Source organism: Astyanax mexicanus, chromosome 1 (assembly GCF_023375975.1).
Source record: "Astyanax mexicanus isolate ESR-SI-001 chromosome 1, AstMex3_surface, whole genome shotgun sequence".
NCBI classification, from domain to species: domain Eukaryota; kingdom Metazoa; phylum Chordata; class Actinopteri; order Characiformes; family Acestrorhamphidae; genus Astyanax; species Astyanax mexicanus.
In genome coordinates, this window is record NC_064408.1 from 12,985,218 (window position 1) to 13,004,651 (window position 19,434).

The following is a 19,434-nucleotide window of genomic DNA, read 5'->3' on the forward strand; positions in this document are numbered from 1 at the left end:
TCAGAAATCATTATTTGGTGGAATAACAATCCGTGTATCATTCGTTCATTTGATATTCAATTGAGAATCAAAATCGGAAAATTAAAAAACCAATTCGTTTTTTCGTTTTTGAATATAATACCAAAAAAACGAATAACGGCTTGTATTTTGTATTTTTATTTGGTTATCCAAACAAAAATTGGAAATTTAAAAAACGGACCAGGAGCCGAATTTGATTTTGATTTTGAACTTGACCCATTTGTGTGCCCCGGAAGTTACTGATTTGTTTATTCTTGGTGGGTTTCTGTTGCGCGGGAGTTCACTGCAGTGTTATCTACACAGTCTGTATTGCTGTAGGCAGCATGGCCGGACTGGAACCACATTCTGGCCTAATTAAAGATCTTTTTGAAGGTGGTAAGACGCATGAAGAGATTTCGTGCACGTTGCAGATCCTGCCGATTTTTTCTGTTGTCATATCGTCTTCTTTCACTGCAACGCGTTTAGTTCCTCTGAACAAGATAAAACTCTCCATCCTCAACTCCATCCAAAGCCTACAGCAATACAGACTGTGTAGATAACACTGCAGTGAACTCCCGCGCAACAGAAACCCACCAAGAATAAACAAATCAGTAACTTCCGGGGCACACAAATGGGTCAAGTTCAAAATCAAAATCAAATTCGGCTCCTGGTCCGTTTTTTAAATTTCCAATTTTTGTTTGGATAACCAAATAAAAATACAAAATACAAGCCGTTATTCGTTTTTTGGTATTATATTCAAAAACGAAAAACGAAAAAACGAATTGGTTTTTTAATTTTCCGATTTTGATTCTCAATTGAATATCAAATGAACGAATGATACACGGATTAATAACCCTGTTTTGTAATCAGTTTTTATCCATTTTGGCATGTTCTCCTCCACCAGTCTTACACACTGCTTTTGGATAATTTTATGCAATAATTCAAGCAGTTCAGCTTGGTTTGATGGCTTGTGATCATCCATCTTCCTCTTGATTATATTCTAGAGGTTTTCAGTTTAGAAGAATCAAAGAAACATATTTTTTACATGTTCTCTTAAGTGGTTAAGTGTTTTTTTTCCAGAGCTTTAAAATTGCTAATCTACAGTAACATTAGATACAGTAATCTGTACCAAAACTGCTGCATGTCAGATTTTGGCACAATACTTTTTACAGTTTTTTTTTTCTTCTTCTATAGTTTAATGAGTGATGATAGCCTGCCTTAACTTCCTGTATGTAGTCCAAAAGTCTGAACCATTCAAAAAGTTTTTTTTTTTTTTTTTTTTTTTTTTTTTTTTTTTTTTTTACTTTTGCAAACAAATCGGACCATGGATCAACAAATCATAAATAGAGGCCGTCTTTTTTGATCCTTTGGTCCAGACCATGGTTCAGTTCACCTTTCACACTTGCTATTTTGGTTTGAGCCAGCATCAAAAGTTTAAAGGTTTGGACCAAACAAGTTAGAATTAAAAACATTCTTAAGGCCTCATGAAGCATACTTCTTGTGGAGATAAGGTTTGATTGGTTACAGCAAACAATGTGACGCAATTGTGAACAACCGCGGATGTCTTGCAGGGGATCATTCACCGTATTGTGTACATGGAGCTGTTGGAGCTCCACGTCTGAAGACACTATGTGACATTGCCTGTGATTGGTCGAGAGTGTAGGTGTATGTAAAGTTGCAAAGGTGCGTTCGGCTTCATGCAATGCTTGCGGAGGACGAAAGAGACTAAATCTCTATGTGAATTTGCCCATATTTGAATTAGCGTAAGGACAAATAACATCAACATAATAGTCATGATTCACATTCTTTAAGGCTACGTTCACATGTCTGTGTGAACGTGCCAAATGCGATTTTTTTCAAATCAGATTTGAGTCACTTGAGTCATATGTGGTCCTGAATCAGATACGTATCTGATCCATGAACATGCGACATTAATGTGAGCAGTCGGAATTAATGCATCTTTTTTCTTTTACACATCCGCTATGTGCTTCATTCTTGTACCCACTACTGTGAAGCTATAGCTGCAAAAACAGCAAAAGCAAACCGCCTGGCCTTTTTTCACCTCCTCGACCTGAGCATGAACTTTAGACCAGACTAGCAAAAGAGACTTCATATATGAGCTGCTGACGCTTCCATTTTCCTTTATAATACTACGAGTCGCCTCTCGAATATGACGTTTTTTTGTTGTTGTTGGTGAAGAAGGCGACGTTTAGTCAACATTCACTCATCTCCTCTCAATCAGGGAAGTTTCTATCCATGCTCTTCCTATTCTTGCCAGACTGGTTCAAACCGAAAGTGACCTGCAGATTAAATTTCCTGTGTTACGTGTGCAGTGTGGATGGCATGTACTATGTAGGGCTGTATTTTTAACCTTCCTGTCTGCCTTTGCCAGTGGTACATACCAGCAGTGAGATGAAGGTGATTTACCGTAGGTCTTCTGACAATGACGTGCTGCTGTTGGAACGGGGAAGCATTTTGTTGAGCTCAGATTCAGGTGCTTTACATGTGATGCTATATTTAATACAGTGTAGATAAACTCAGCTTACCTCATACCGCTCAATTCCTGTAAAGTTCAAAAGCTGTTGAACCTGTTGGACATGAGTATATTTAGGTCTGATCTACCTTTGATATCGGTTAGAGGTCTTATACCATGAATTTCTGGCACTAAATAGTTTTCAGAATCCAGGACTTTCTATAAATGCGTTTAACAAAGTTTTAAATCAATGTGAAAATGACTCCACCCCATCCAGGAAGCAACATGGGGGAAAACTAAGAAAATCAGGTAGCTTCTGCCAAAAAAAAAAAATATATTTTTCCATAATTTTATTTTTCCATACTACTTCTGTCCCTGGTAGCATCACAGCTCCAACCCTATTAAGCCCAGTCATCATTTAGCATCATCATGCTGACAGGCTTGTGAAGGGGTAATAACATGAGTTACGGGATACCAAGTGTGTTAATTGATGCTGAAAGCTTTGTTTTAATAAATGTATGTGAGCAGAATGTAAAAATAAACCTGAGCCTGGCATTTATCGCCTTATATGTGTTTCCGTTATGTTAGCAGAGGGTATTCTTTATCCCTCACTATTTTCATGTTTGGATTTGAATTGGCCTTTATGCACCTGATTGGCGTCTGACTGTTTCGAGTGCAAATTACTAACAGGACCTGAAAGACACAAGTTGTTTTCCTCTGTCTTTGCTCAAAAAGGTACAAAAAGCATAACATTTTGTATTTTTCATACAATTATTCTCCCCAATTTACACGGCCAATTACCCAACCCACTCATTAGGACTCCCCCTATCACTAGTGAAGTCACATATGAAGTCAGCCACTGCCTCTTTTTGAACTGCTGCTGATGCAGCATGTTTGGAGGAAAGCGCAGTGACTCAGTTTCGATACATCAGCTCACAGACGCATTTTGCTGATTCGACATCACCCATTGGAGTGATGAAGAGAAAGAGCGCCATCTACCCACCCAGAGAGTGAGCAAGGTCAGTTGTGCTCTCTCAGGGCTCCAGTTGCTGACAGCAAGCTGCATGACCAGGATTTGAACCAGCGATCTTAGCCCGCTGGACCACTCGGAGACCTAAAAATGTATGTTATGAAACAACTATGGAAAGACTTTAAAAAAAGGCAACTTTTAACTTTACAGCAGTGCTGCTTAGCTGGTCAGCATTCTGAAGAGTAGTTGAAGAGTTTAGTAAATTGTAAGAGAGGCATTTTTGTGAGTCATAAATCAAGCAAAGTGTTTTGGCCTAGTTTTGCCTGGTCTTTAGATACTCTGTAAGAGTTTACATGAACTCATAGGCAAGGCCTGTGTCTGTTCTGGCTCTGTGCTGGGTGTAGCAATGCCCTCAGGGCAGGAGCACCCATCAGGGCCTTACCATCAGTCTGCAGGATAAACAGCAGACCTTTGTTTATTATGGGATTACTGCAGGAGGGAGGCTTTACTCTGGTCCTGTGCAGTAAATTTCCTGTGCAGTTCCTTACTATTATTACATATAGGACTTTTTTTTTGCAGGTTTGTGGAGTTTCATTATATCCAGGAGAACATTCTGACCTGTACAGTCCTGTTGCAGTTTTCTGTTTTTTTTTTTTCTTTTTGGTCAGAGCAGAAATGCTTGTAAAACCCCCTCAGGGTAGTAAGCAGATGTTAGGATGTCTTTGAAGCATGTGTGTGTGTGTGTGTGAATGCGCAATGAGAGGAAAAGTAGGCAATCCTCCTGCATACATCCGCTCTTAAACGCTCACTGGACATCCAGTAAACACTCTCCCCTCAGTGCACTGAAGGAAACTCTCAGAATCCAGTTTCCACAGCTATTAGCAACGTGTTCCTCCTGCTCTCACAAAGGTAAAGAAAAGCTTCTCTCAGCCTCAACACTGATTTCTACAGAACATACAATGCCCTCTTGTGGTCATTCTTTTTCTAAAGTATCATTGAATCCTGAGGTTTAGTCTGGTGCGTGTGTAAATCACAGATTCTGGACAAAGATATAGCAAAGCACAGGCTGTAGTGACTTAACTGTGTATATTGGAGTCCTTCTGGGCTCTTTCATCTTCATTGTATTTGTTTTATATGTCACAGCAACAACAAAAAAGCTTCTTTCACTTGTGATAAAATAAAATATTGATTTTTACAACATTTCTTGAGGGTTCTTCCTCTGTGTTTTCTGTTATTGTTCCACATGTGAGAAGTTCCCCCCCATTAAATTTCACATTAAATTATTAGATAACCATTAGGTAACCACCCGGTTCTAAGTGTGCATATATTGTGGATATTTGAGAAAACTCAACTTGGAGATCAATATGTTCAATATAGTTCATACTTAAAACCTAGTTACAATGATTTGTTGGCGATATGGATCAAAACTGATATATCTTTATAATTTCTTGATCATTTAGCTGAATGGAGATATAAGGTATCTATCTTGAAATGTTTTTATCCCATAATGTAATAACAAAAAGTCACTTCTGAGGCAAAGCCTAATATTTCAGATTATATACAGACACTGTTATTAACATTCAGCTGTAGATAAAAATGAGATTTATTCTTTTTCTTTTTTTTTCCATTTTATTTCAAAATTTCTTTTGATGGCAAGCTAGATGACCAGGATTTAAACCAGTGATCTCCCAATCATAATGGAAGCCTTTAGACCACTGGAGAGAACAGCATCTCAACATTAGATATATTCTAGAGATTTATTTAATGTCTGATTATTGGAATTGGAATATATTGATATACACAATTTTGTCTTAGCTTATATCTTGTATGAAAAAATATATTGATAACTTTTTAAAACTCAATATATCGTCTAGACCTAGCCCATCTTTTCTGGTTCTACACAATATATATTTTCGGTTAGGCTCTGCTGAGAAAATTCTATCATTTATAATATAATGCAAAATTCTTACTAAGGTGTCTCAATTAAAAAAGTGTGTCAAGACTGCAGATTATTCTATATGGACAAAATTGCTGGGACAAATGCTCATTTGTTTGGTTCTTTTGAAATCAAGAGTATTAAAAAAAAACATTTTCCTGCTTTTAATGGAGTAAATGTCTTTGCTGTGCAAGGAATGATTTCTACTACATTCTGGAGCATTGCTGTGAGGATTTGGTTGCTTTTAAGTTATCAGCTAGAGTAAATTTCGTGATAGTATTTTAGGGCCATATCGCCCACCCCTAATACAGGGTCTAGACCAACTCTAAGGAGCCTATTGCTCACAATGAGCATTCAGTAGACATTTGAACATGTACAGTAGAGATCAACTAAGCACTTGTGTTGCATGTCCAGCTTTATGGACCCGGAGGATAAAGCCACTGTGCCAGTTTTCCCTCACGCCACATTTTTCCAGGCTCCTCATGATGCCACTTCCCTCAAGTGTAAGCACTTGTAAGAGTGTGTACTCCACTAAGTAGCCAAAACTCCAGGCAGCCGTGGCTCGTTGGCCAGGTTCCCCCTCGTTATGAAGTCATGTTTCGTTCGGAACGCTGAACGCGTCCCAGCGGCGATCATTAAACACTTAGGGTGTTCTATAAACACAACAGAGCTGCATCTGTGCCCGGGCCTCCTGTGGCCGCCTCTGCACTTGCTGCTTACGCCCTGCGCTCACCGCTGCCAGCCTGCACCTCTGACACACTGCAGACTCCACAGCAGTGAGGTCCAAAGTGAAGTCAGCGGCTGCTTTATACAGTACCTGCTCTGTAGGAGCCGCTTCTGTGTGTTTATTTGAGCGAGTGATGCCTGGAGTTGGTAGAAGTGGTGTTCTGCAGTTAATGTGAGGATAGTGATGTGATTAATAAGGATATGTTTGGTTTTGGGTCAATTAAGCTGCTGTTGAATCAGCCTGAGAATGTATTTCTTCTTCCTAGAACATAAGAATCAGTGTTATGGCAACAATATTGTACTTTGATATTTGGAGATTTTTTTTTGAACACCATACTTTATGGGTATCAGGGGTTTTGTTTAAAGGTTTAAAGTATAAGTTTGAAGTTATAAACCAGGGATCGTCACTAGGTGGCCTGCGGGCCAGATATGGATGATGCTTCTATGGAGAGCTTTTGTTTACATACCTCCCCTGTCTCTCGGTTGCGCTTGGCATTAAATTTAGTTTCTGTTCGTTCTAGTTTTTCCACCAGTTCTTTGGCTCCCTATTTCCTTATAAGGGTGTTTTTTTCCTGGCCCTGTCCCAATTTACTAGCCGGGGCAGCGGTAGTGTATTGGACCGCGACTCTGACGACACGGGTTCAATCCCGCATGGTTGTTTATTAAGCTTTTCTTTTCTTCTTGGGTTTACCTGCTTTGAATTCAACTGTTCTGCAATTGGGTTCAACAGCCCTCTGGGCTGGAGAGCTACTAGTCTGTAGCACTCCATCCCCTTACACTTCCTTACACTTACAGCATTTTTTTTGTGGCCTGCAACATAATGACTTGGAAAGTATCTGGCCCACAGCCAGACTTAATTGCAAACCCCTGCCATACTTTATGGGTACCAGGGGTTTTGTTTGAAAGTTTAAAGTGCAAGTTTGACCCTATAAACCATATACTTATGATTTGGTACAGAAAGCAAACTTATTTATTTAATCAATTAGTCTCTAATGTTAAGATGTTCATTGTCATGTCGTAATGGTATCTGTCAAGGGATGGGATGTACACATTAGGCAGTAGTTGATGTATTGGATGCAAAAAATTGATAGTTCCAAAGATCTGAGCCACTTTTTTAGCGACCTTATAGCGACTATGAAAATAATGATTGAGAACAAAACTTGAGGTGCAGAATTGGGCACATGCTTGGTTTAGTGGAATTGTCAAAGCATCACTTCATATGTCACATCATACAAACTAAAATGTCATATTCAGTGTGTTTTTGCTGTTAACACTGCTACTCATTTAACTCATTTATCTGTGTTACGTACTGTTATCAAAAAGATTGTGTTTTTATGCCACTTTTACCTGTGGTGTGAACACAGCCTACGTTTTCCTTCTTTAGTCTATTACTATGTTAAATTATAATAATGCAATAATGTTGCAATTTTAAAGAATAGAGGTTGAGTTAATATTAGTCTGTTTTTTGCTCGTTTCTCAACAGGTTTTTTATGTTTTTTATATTATTTTAGTTGACCTACTTTCTTCTAACTTCATAAAAGAGCTCTGTGTGATGTTTTTATATGCAACAGATGAAAGTTTTTCCATATGCACTTGCTGGAATTCCGGGAAGAACTCTTAAATCCAGAATCCATGACTCAGATGTCCTGTGTGTTTATGCTTACTTTGTCACGTGTGTGAGGTTGCCTGCCATCATGTCTACTGCACAAACTGGGTGCTGAAACACACACACACACGAACACAATCCCCACCCACGCACAATGGTTTTAATCTGTTTCCGTACAGCTTGTTTAATCCCCGTCCCGTCCCCTACTATCTGGTCCGCTCTGGTTTTGATCTGCTCTAGAACAAAAGAAGGCCGTGTTGAGTTCTGTTCTGTTTTGTTGGACCAGGACTGGCTTAGGTCCAAAGAAGTGGACCGTGAGCTCCTCTGCCCCACGGCAGCCCAGCGGCTGCTTTAAAGTGGCAGCAGAGCGAGACGGAGGGCGGGGAGGTAAACATGCAGCATGTGACCACCTCACCTGATGCACACACATGAAGAGCTCTTTGGATTTGGTGTTGGTTTGTGTGTTCATGATGTGTATGTGAAGCAATGGAAGATTCTCTTATTTCGTTTTTCATATCGTCACTGTCCAATAAAAAACAAGTATCTCCATTTTTGTCACTTTTTAATTTACTACATAATTTGAACACAGAAACTGTTCCATGCTCTGTGTCAAAATGTCTTAATTTCTGTGATGTTGCTGTTTTGGAGATGCATGTGTTATATTAATATACACTATGCTTTAAGTCTTGAGTTTGGGATGAGATTTGAATGACCTTGGGATGAGTTGAGGATGACTTTGGGATGAGTTGAGGATGACCTTGGGATGAGTTGAGGATGACCTTGGGATGAGATTTGAATGACCTTGGGATGAGTTGAGGATGACTTTGGGATGAGTTGAGGATGACCTTGTCATGAGTTGAGGATGACCTTGGGACGAGCTTGGAATGAGTTTGGGACGAGCTTGGAAAGAGTTGGGGAGGAGCTCTGGACGAGTTTGGGATGAGTTTGGGATGAGTTTGGGACGGGTTGGGGATGAGTTGGGGACGAGTTTGGAATTAGCTTGGGATGAATTGGGAATGAGTTTGGGATGAGCTTTGGATGAATTGGAGGTGAGTTTGGGATGAGCATGGGATGATCTAGGAATGATTTGGGGATGAGCTTTAGATTAGTTTGGGACGAGATTGCGACAAGCTTTGGATAAGCTGGGAGTTTGGGATGAGTTTGGGATGAGTTTGGAAGGAGCTTGGGATGAGCTTGGGATGAGCTTGGGATGCGTTGGGGACAAGTTTGAGATGGGTTGATGTGGAGTTTAGATGAGTTGGGGACGAGTTTGGAATTAGCTTGGGATGAACTGGGAATGAGTTTGGGACGAGCTTGGGACGATTTGAGGAGGAGCTTGGGATGAATTGGAGGTGAGTTTGGGATGAGCTGGGGATGATCTAGGAATGATTTGGGGATGAGCCTTGGATGAGTTTGGGACGCGATTGCGACAAGCTTTGGATGAGCTGGGAGTTTGGGATGCGTTGAGGATAAGCTTGGGACGAGTTGGGGAGGAGTTTGAGATGAATTGGGGGTGAGTTTGTGATGAGCATAGGATGAGCTGGGAATGATTTGAGGATGAGCTTTGGATGAGTTTGGGACGAGATTGCGACGAGCTTTGGATGAGCTGGGAGTTTGGGATGAGCTGGGGAGTCTTCGCTGGACTGTAGAGACAATTACTCCTTTAAACTCTTCAAAACCCTTGATTATAGAAGTAACAATACTTTTGTCCGTATAGTGTACACATCTTGATGGTAGTCAAAGCAAGTCGTAGTTAAACTTCATTCCAGGTATGTGTGTGCAGGACCATTGACGTCAGCTGTGGTGATGCCAAACCCAGAATCAGGTCAGAGCTGCATGGTCTGGGTGGTCTTTGCACTTTGAATAGAGGACTTTAAATTAAGTGCAGAGGTGATGTTTTTCTTCCTACCTGACTCTGGCTAATCATAAGTATATGAGTAACAAGCGGCTATGCCAGGTGTTTGTTTTGAGGTGTTGTGTTATCCAACACTGTATTGACTCTCAGTATCACAATCATTTTTAATTCACAGTTTAGTTGCAGGGAACAGTGGTAGAGAAAATATATCACCAGTGATGTTCTTCCAGTATCTTATACTGACTTATACTGATACTTACCGATACAGATACTTACGATACTTAATACAAAATCAACAGAACACTAGTTTAGAACATGGTATGGCTTACTTTTGTCTCTAAACCAAAAATATTTTTTTCCTCCCATTAAGTGGCTGTCTGTCTGCCTGTGCCCATCTTCAGTAGAATGAAATTGGGGGTGCCCTCTTTTCCTGAAATAGCTGCTGAGGCTGTGGGCTTGTATCAGGAGTAGATCAGGAACACTGAAGGGGAAGTCACGTTTCACTCACTCTCTGTTCAGGTTGACTTTTATATATAAAATAATAAAATTAATACAAAAATTACACTGGAATCAGTGCATTAAAGTATAGGACTGTAACAAATACATTTCATATTATCTTCTCTAAATCTTTCTGTTACCATATTTAATGAACATCACTAGAGATAAAGTGTACATTTTTGACTGAAAGGAAACAAAATGCAGCTTTGCGTTGAAGGTCAAATACCTAACACGTTTTTTTGGCACAGTTTTTTATTCATTTTGCCACTTTTTTAACCACTGCATAAATTAAATATAAATTAATATGAATTAAAATGTGTTTTTCAAAGCTAATCAATCACCTCAGACACACAAACAAAGCCCAGCTTAGACATTGATTGGTATTAGGGGTGTGACAAGACAAGATTTAAAGTTAACTATTTTAAAGAAAACTTTAAAAATTAAAAATAGAGTATTATTTGACAAAATTATATAATGCAAATACAACAGACTGGTTTCTCTCACAAATTGAGTCTATAAAAAATAGAAACAATATTAAAAAAAAATAACACCCCTAATTGGTATAATCGTTTGTTTTTGTAAATCATTTGTTGCTAAATGTTAGCTGCATGCCTAACCACAACTGTTGTTAGAATTAAAACAGGGCATCTGGATGCACAGAGGTAAAAATTGCAAATCTTGTTCTGATGTATTTTTTGTTTAAACCCACTTTCCTGCCATTAAGTGTTTAATATGGTCAGACAAACACATTACCTGTCTGTTCTCTTTCATGCTCTGATTGTACTGTAAGACAAGAGATAGCAAGATGCGCAAAGTAACGCTTCATCTGATCTGATTAACCCTGCTGCAACACCCTATTACCTCACTGCCAGAGGGGAGATTCCCATCTCTGTAACATTACACCTCGCAGCAGCTGCCTTTAAATGGGGGGTTAATACTCTGGTCACGTTTTATGGTGGATAATAAGATTGATTGTAATTGAGACGGACAGGTGGGGATGGTTTTGGAGGGGGGGGGGGATCCTCAATCCAGTCTGGGAGAATTAAAATTGTAACAATATAGTATTTTTTAACAATGCAGTAAATTGCTGTTATAAGAATTGTGGGTCCCAATGAAATTTGTTATAAAAATTCCCCAAAAAATGTTGCTTTTGGTTTATATACAGTTTTTCCTGCATGCATCAGGTTTTCACGGAGACCCACGTAAAAACAACAGCGAGTGGAAATTAAGGAGCTACTGAACAGATGTCAGGTGACCAAGAAAGCCTGAAACCTCACTAGTCCTCCTGTTTTATTAATTGCAGTCCAAATGCAGGAGTTTCAAAATTTAGGGTATTATAAATATTGTGCATTTGCAGTTTTGTGTCTGCAATAGGTACAACTTAATGTAGAGTATTTTTATTAGAAGGAGTGTTCACACAGATTTGGACATATGTATATCTTGGCCAAGGTTCACTTACTTTCACTTTCTGTGTAACTTTCAGTCATTCACACCCACTTGACTCTGTTTGCATTAACATTCATTAAAGGAAGATTTTTCCCATGATCTCTCTCTCTCTCTCTCTCTCTCTTACACACGCACACACACACACAAATGTGTTCTTTGCAGAGGACCTCAGGCATTGGACGGTCACGATTGACACGCTGGGTGAGGGTGGGGGATGTGGAGCTGGAGGGAACTCTTAGGGAACAGTGTGCCTTTGCCATGAAGTAATAGACAGACAGGGAGAGATAGATAAAGAGAGAGAGAGAGATAGAGAGCACTGCATGCTGGGAGGCTGCGGAGAATGAGGCTGATGGAGAGAAAGAGCGCGTGTGGTAGAGATGGAGAGAGAGAGGTTAAAGAAAAGGGAGGGGGAGCTGATGGAGATTGCTGTGTCATTGGTGCACGCTGCATGCTCCTCTCTATTACTTTCTCTCTCTCTCTCTCTCTCTCTCTCTCTCTCTCTCTGTTCTCCCTTCTCCTTCGCTACCTCTCTCGACCATCGTGACTGTTCGCTGATGCATTGCGCCTCCTGCTCCTGCTGCCCAGCCATGCAGCACTGAGGGGAGCACATCAGAGAGCTTGAGCATGTGTGAGTGTGTGCGTGCGCGAGTGTGCGTGATGAAAGAGAACAAAAGAACGAGAGAGAGAATGTGAGAGAGAACAAAAGAACGAGAAAGAGAGAGAGAGAGACAGAACAAGAGTAAGAACAAACAAGAGACAACACTCAATAAATTAAGATGAACCTAGTAAGTCATTGTGAGAGAGTCATACATTTGACGAGCATTGTCTTGTCTATAGGTGTGTGTGTGTGTGTGTGTGCGCTCACAGGCATAGTTGCACACAGGATGGAAGGCATCCTCGGCTCTAGCTGCAGTGTTCTCGAGGCGTCTGCTCTGTTGCTGAGGTGGCAGGCTGGTGCAGATGAGATGTCGGTGAAGGGTGAACAAACGAGGGAAGGAGGGAGGGAGCGAGGAGAGAGAGAGAGGCTGAGTGAGAGGATGCACGTGAGTGAAGGATGCGATGCAACTGTGGGTGGAGCTTAACATCAGGCAATACCCTAGCACTCGCTTTTTACCCCCCCAACCCCCTCCACTGCATGCTCTCTCTATCTCTCCCTTTCTCTCTCTCTACCTCTCTCTCTCTCTCTCTCTCTCTCTCTCTCTTGCGCTCTCTCTTTTTCTCTCACAACCAGCCCCCTCCCATCCAGTCCACCTGCCGGCGTTCCATTTCTCCTCTTTCCTCCTCTCGCGCAATACAGACTATCCATGGACTGTCCTTTCTCTCGGCCACTCGAGCAACAGGGTCACCCGGCAACTGGACCAAACCTGCATCTCCCTCTCCATCAGTCTCTTCTCCGCCACCGGCACCTCGTCCACCTCGGTGATACCCCCCTCCCGGCACGTGCAGAGGAATAGGAGGGGGGCTGGGGCGTGTCTTCTGCAAATGAGCAAGAGAGCAAGCAAATGTGAGTGTAGGTGAAAGTAAGAGAGAGGGAGAGAAAGTAAGAGAGAGGGAGAGAAAGCAAGAAAGAAGTGAGAGAGAAGAGAGGAGTAGGAGAAGCCGGAGTGTCCACTGGGGGAAGGATGGTTTTGCCGGCGATCGTGCAGCTCCTCCGAGTGTGTGTATCCTGGGCAACTGAGCCCTGCCCCCTCTCGCCATGAGCCTGGCCGTCCGTGTCTCCTGCTCCATGCTCAACTGCTTTGTAAGTGTGTGTGTGTGTGTGAGTGTGGATGTATGTGTGTGGACTACACAAACGCTGCAGCTGTGGCTAAGTAACAAGTACAAGTGACATGGGAGTACTGCAGATGCTCAGATGGATGTTAATTAGAGTCAAGAAGCCAGAGTAAGTGTGTACATAGAGATAAAGTGTAATAGAGTGAGAGAGACAGTGTGTGTGTATTTGTGTTTGTGTGTGTGTGTTTGGTCTTTGCTAAAGGGGCCAGAACGCCACGTGAGCTTGTCGCTCCGACGGGAATAACACAGAACATCCAGTTCAGTCAGAAAGAGAGAGAGAGAGAGGGAAAATATGCCGCCCTGATTCTTTTTGTTTTGATGCAATCACGCTTCCGTAGATTACTAAGAGATTTAAGTTTTTAAACACACACACACACACCTACAAACACACATCCATTGCTGAGGTATAGGACATCATCTGGTTCATTCATATAGCTGTTTGTTTGTCTTCATTTCATTTCATTATCTATTGCAACTCCATTCGTTTTCTAGGACCTTCCACAACGTTCCACCACTTTCCGTCTCCATCTCTTAGAATCAAGTGCTTGACATTGGAGTCAGACTGTTAATAGTCCACCAAGGGGCTCGATTCTACCACATTTTACGACCTCCCCTCCCCATTTCTTAGAATCAAATGCTTGACCCTCGACTAGGTGACCTCAGACTACAATCTGCCCATTCAGGGACATTGTGTTATGTAGAGAAGGTCTCTTAAAACCTAAAAGAACTCTAGTTAGTCTTTCTAGGACCTTTCACTACATTGCACCAGTTTCCCCCTGTCCATATCTGCCCTACAAGTCAGGACCTGGAAGGCTCTGTCCAGGGACTCCTACGAGGGAGGAGGGTTACTGCTAGATGCAGCTTGACAGCTTGCTTCTGCGTCTACTGGTTACTTCTCGAACTGTTCAGTTCTCTGCATCCCGCCAGCACCACCACTACTATCCATATCCAACCAGCTCAGGAATCAGCATGCGATTGTTCCAAAGAACTTTGACAATCCTTCAATGTTTATAGGTCCTTCCATTACATTATACCTCTTACTCCTCTCCACCTCTCAGCTATTTACTCTCATAAATGTTAGTTTTGAGGCAGGAGAGGAGGTCATTGGTGGTAACAACCAGAGAATGAGGTTGTCAGCAGTTATAGTCCTTGACAGCTGGTTTCGAGGGTCTTCAATGTCTAGAGATAATGTCCTTCAAAATCTGCAAGAAGACTGTTTTAGAACTCGTGTTTATAGGTCCCTTAGCCATGTTCAAGCACTTTTCCCTCGCTGTCTCTGAGAAACAACTACTTTGTCTGCACTTTCCTCTCATAATTATCACCTTTGACAGGGAAGGTCATTGGTTGTAGCAATCTGACTAGAAGGTTATTGGTAGCTGTGTCCAAGGACTCTTTGTTTTGCAGAGAAGGTTCCTTAAGCCATGATAGACTTCCAACACAGGGTTCTAGGTCCCAGTCTCCCTTTCCCCTTTTTATTTCCAAGTAGTTGCCATGCTATTTTTGCTTATTAAATAGTCAATTTTGACAAGATGACAAAATATTGTCATTGGTTGTAGTGACCATGAGAGAAGGTTATTTGTGCCTGTAGATTGACAGCTTGCTTCAGGATATATGGGTCACCTCTTGAACCTCCCACCCTCCCCCTTCCACCACCATCATGTTCACTTGAATCAAGAGGCAAGATGTGATTGGTCTTTCCAGGGATTCTCTTTGATGTACAGAATGTCTCTTAAAAGCTGGTACAATTCTAACTCAGGTTTCAAGATCTCTCCACCTTTTTTCACCACTTTCCCCTCTCAATCATTGGGAGTGAAGTGCTCGCTGTGCAATTTCTGCTCATAAATGTTCAGTGTTGACAGGAGAGGCAGAAGGGGAGGTTACTGGTTGTATCAACCAAATGCGAAGGTTATTTGTAGCCGCAGCTTAACAGCTTGCCTGCTTCAAGGGCTAGCAATGACCTCTTGGTTGGTGTAGGGTCTTTTGGTTATGTATAGAAGTGGTTTCTAGTATCTGGTTTCTAGTTCCCTCTGGTTCCCATTTTTCACCACTTTTTCTCTCCATCTCTAAGAGTGAAGTGCTTGCTGTGCATTTCTGCTCAGATCTGATGAAAGAGGCAAAAGAGACTAAAAGTCATTGGTTGCAGCAAGTAGCAGAAAAGGTGTTATATGGATGACCCCCTAAATCCCTCAACACTCCAACCATCACATCCATCACCGCCCTTTTTCCCCCCTGGTCCTGAAGTCTGGCTGTGTTTGATCTGTGTAGGGACTCTTGTCTTTGTAGAGATGGTCCCTCAAAACCTGCTACAATATAGAACTCTGATTTCTAGCTGCCCCCACCATGTTTCACCACTTTCCCCCCCTCTCCATCACTCAGCGCAAAGTGCTTTCTCTGCAATTTCTGCTCATAATATGTCAGCCTTGACAGAGGAGGCAGAAGAAGAGGTCATTGGCTGTAAAAGCTGATGAGAAGGTTTTGGGTAGCAGCATCCTGACAGCTTGCTGGTAACCTTTTGAACCTTTCAACAGTTTGCCTCCAACCAATACAATGTACAGCTGTCCCAGAGATAAGGCTGTCATTCGTCTGTACAAGGACCTTTGGCTATGTATACAAGGAACCTCAAAATCTGATAGGACTCTAAGTCTGGTTTTTAGCTCCCTCTGGCATGAACTACCACTTTCACATCTCACCTCTTGAACCCTTTAACACGCCAGCATCACCATTATGTGATTGGTTTGTCCAGTGTCTCTTTGCTCTGTAGAGAAGGTCTCTCAAAACCTGCTAGAATACTACCTTAGGTTTCTAGGACTTGAAAGCTTGGACTTGAAAGGCTAGAGGAAGGTTGTAACAACAAAGAAGTGAAGGTTATCAGTAGCTGTAGTCTGACAGCTTGCTTCAGGGTCTGTAGGTCATTTCTTAAAGCCCTCAACAATTCACCTCCCGAGAGCATCATGTTCCTTCAGCTCAGGAGTCAAGCTGTGATTGGTCCATCCATGTTTTGCTACTGTGGATGGAAGCAATCATTTTCTCACTGCAATGCTCCAAATCTAATAGGAAGTCCTCTCTTGAAAGTAGAGGCTGTAACTCTAGCAAATAGCTGGATAAACTCTCTCTTTTTTTAATGAATCACATTGACTTTGGGGGGAAAAAAAGACAGATGCCCCAGTACTTTACCCATACAGTCTATAACAGACATGCTCATTGATTGCGTATGTGTACCTAGACGAAACCTCCACCAGACCTAAAGTCTCCCCTGCTGGAGTATGTGTTTGTGTCTTGGGTGACTGGGTTTACCATGTGTCTGGGATTTGCTCTGCACTATAGAAATGGAATGGAATTATGAAGGCGAGGTTAACGGCCCCCACGTTCACATCCAGCCTCTGGGCGGCTGAGATGGATGCTTGTTGCTTTTTTAGGGCTTTAAATAATGGGAGCTCGGATCCAGAGGGAGCACTAAAGGGCTCTGATTGAATGGGGAAAGCTTTTTCCATCTCTCTGATGCCATTATTCCATCCCCACCTCACATCCGCCTAAACCAATCAGACCAGTAACAGGAGCTCTGTGTATGACTTTTCGATGAAGCATGTACCCCCCCACCCCCAGTAGGTGTATAAATACCTGGTTGTGTTTGTGTGTATACAGTATGTGTGTATATTTGTGCGTGTGTGTGTGGTGGCCCATATGAGCTGGCGCAGTGCCCACTGCTGCTCGATGGGTGAGGAGCAATGAACCCAGCCGGCAGATGGAAGATCGTGACTGAGCGAAGCCCAGCATTGAGCTGACGTTGTGCCAATGTTAGCGGACGTTATTCTTGGGAGCAATTCTCAGGAGCTGCCCTCCGTTTTTTATACAGCCTTTTGATACTCATTATAGGTATATAAGTAGTTTGTTGAGAAATCCAATAAACATGATTTATCACAAACCCTATATTCCGATATGTTTAATATACCAAGTTTGTTTCTCTGGTTAAGAACGGGAGATGCTAGGCTAGGCTACTTTGGATATAGACGTCTCAATCCTCACCTCAATAAATTCAATCCCAGTTAACAGAGAACGTTATAAAAATATTTAGCAATGTTTCAAAAATGTTCCAAGAAGGTTACAGAAATAATGTCCCAGAAATATTGTGGAAACATTTTACATTTATAATGGTTCCCATCTAGTTGAATACTAACATCATGGAAACTTAAGTAACTTAAGTAACAATCCCAAAACTAAAATTTGAAACATTCACAAGTGACCATGTTTGTGAGAAAGGAAATGTTACCAGAACATTTAAAAACGTTAAATAAAATATTTAGACTGATTTAATGTTTTAAGAATGTTAATTGTAATGTTCAAAAAATCTTCAACTCACCAAAAAGTAAATTTGCATCAGACAAATCTGTGTAGTTTAAAACATTGAATGACTTATTTTAGTTTTAGTTTTTAAGCAATTAAATCAAGATTTAATTTATGTATGTAATTCGTTTTTTTGGGCAGTATTAGCCTAGCATCTTCGTTGTAAATTAAGAAGGCTAATGTTGCTTAGAAACACTGGAATTAGACTGTCACTAATCTCATCTCAGTAATGACTCTAGTAACAGGAGATGCTAGGCTAATGTTGCTAGCAAACACTGTATTTAGGCTGTCATCTGAGTAAATTCATGAAAAGTATCCTTTCTGAGCTTATTTAAAACCCATGCAGTTCTTTAGTTCGTAGTTTAGAACATGGTAGGAATTATTTTTTGTTTTGAAGCAGGTGAGTTCAAATTTAGTCCAGTGTTTGTTAGGAGCATTAGCCTAGCATCTTCCTTTTTGTAAACTAAAGATTAGATATCTTTCCTTTTTTTAAGAGATGCCTTTAATGTTTATGATGTATACACTTAGCTGACGCTCTTATCCAGTGCAACTTACAAGGTTATATTTATTACAGAGTTAGCCCAATGTAGTGTTAGGAGTCTTGCCCAAGGATTCTTATTGGTGTAGCACAGCATAGTCACCCAGAGCAGGAATTGAACCCCAGTTTTCCACATGATGTAGCAGCTCACTTGCAGGAAGTGGTGTTATCCACTGCACCACACCAACCACCTTATAACAAGATAAGAACTCTATTGGTACTGAACGTATTGGGACCTTCACCTTCTCATTCATTAATTCTTCCCATTACCATTACTGTAAAGAAATCAGAGTAACCAAGTCATTTCATACCAAATCCACGCTGAGTGACTTTGTTTACATCATAGCCACTAAATCATTCAGAGATTTATTTTACAATATATTTGAACTATAGTTTACTCTGTATGTGCAATAACTCGTATTGGAAATCCAGTAGTGTTTTTTTTTTCTCAGCCCACCTACACTGCAGTCTGCGTATGACTAATAATATAAATGCTATTATTGTGTGTCGGTGTATGAGATACAGGATCTGCATATCTCTGCATGTGGAGCATCAGTGTTGCTCATCAGTTTAGTTCCTCAACAGCCTGGAATTTCACTCTCAGATTCTCAGAATGCGGAGCTTAAACTGGCTTGTACTGGGTCAGTGTGACCCTTATGTGTTTTTTTATTATATTTTAAACAGATGTGTTGATGGTTTATCCTTTTCTATTCCTTCAGTGCCATTTTCTATTTATCCCACAGCCCAGTGTAGTTGAGCTATGAGGTTCATGAAGAGCTCTCTCAGAATGGTCAGCCTGTAGGTTATCCAAAGGGCAGTATATGGACTGGTCACTTTACACCACACACAGCTCTCCTTCTCTGTGATTTATGGTTGTTTTTGACTAAATTGTAAAGATTGCAATTGGAAATCAATCAGATCAGATTCACTTTTCGTTTTGCTATGATGATGCTGGTGCAGGAGTTTGACTCAGAGGTGAAACGTGTTGTTGTTCAGTGGGACTAATCAGATTGATTGATTGATGAAGGGAGTAGTGTTTCTCAATGTATGTGAAGTTTAGTTTTAGGTTCTGCAAACTGGCAAACTATTAAATACCAATTTTTTTCCATATTTACCCAACTACTTTTGTGTTCTTCTGACAATCTTAGAAGTAAAAGGTTGCAAAAATGGGTTCTCCTGAGCATTAAACACAAAGAAAAAAAAATTGAGTGCACATAATATCCTTATCTTACTGGTAAGAGTAGATAATTAATTGAGCATTAGTCAGATATTAAA

At 41.0% G+C, this 19,434-nt stretch overlaps 1 protein-coding gene across 5 annotated transcripts in view; it reads left to right on the forward strand.

Annotated features, from left to right (window-relative positions):
- mtmr4 (myotubularin related protein 4) overlaps positions 1-19,434 on the forward strand; it is a 108,311-nt gene that overhangs the window by 11,120 nt on the left and 77,757 nt on the right. The window contains exon 1 of one of the 5 annotated variants that reach the window (XM_049466270.1): positions 12,678-13,248. The exons of 1 other annotated variant lie outside the window; for it this stretch is intronic. In XM_049466270.1, the coding sequence (XP_049322227.1) occupies positions 13,204-13,248 (45 nt within the window). In that variant the 5' untranslated portion in view covers positions 12,678-13,203. Of the gene's footprint in view, positions 1-12,677; positions 13,249-19,434 lie in introns of those variants that run through there. 3 more of the 5 variants (XM_049466283.1, XM_049466285.1, XM_007255818.4) reach the window with 3 other exon arrangements.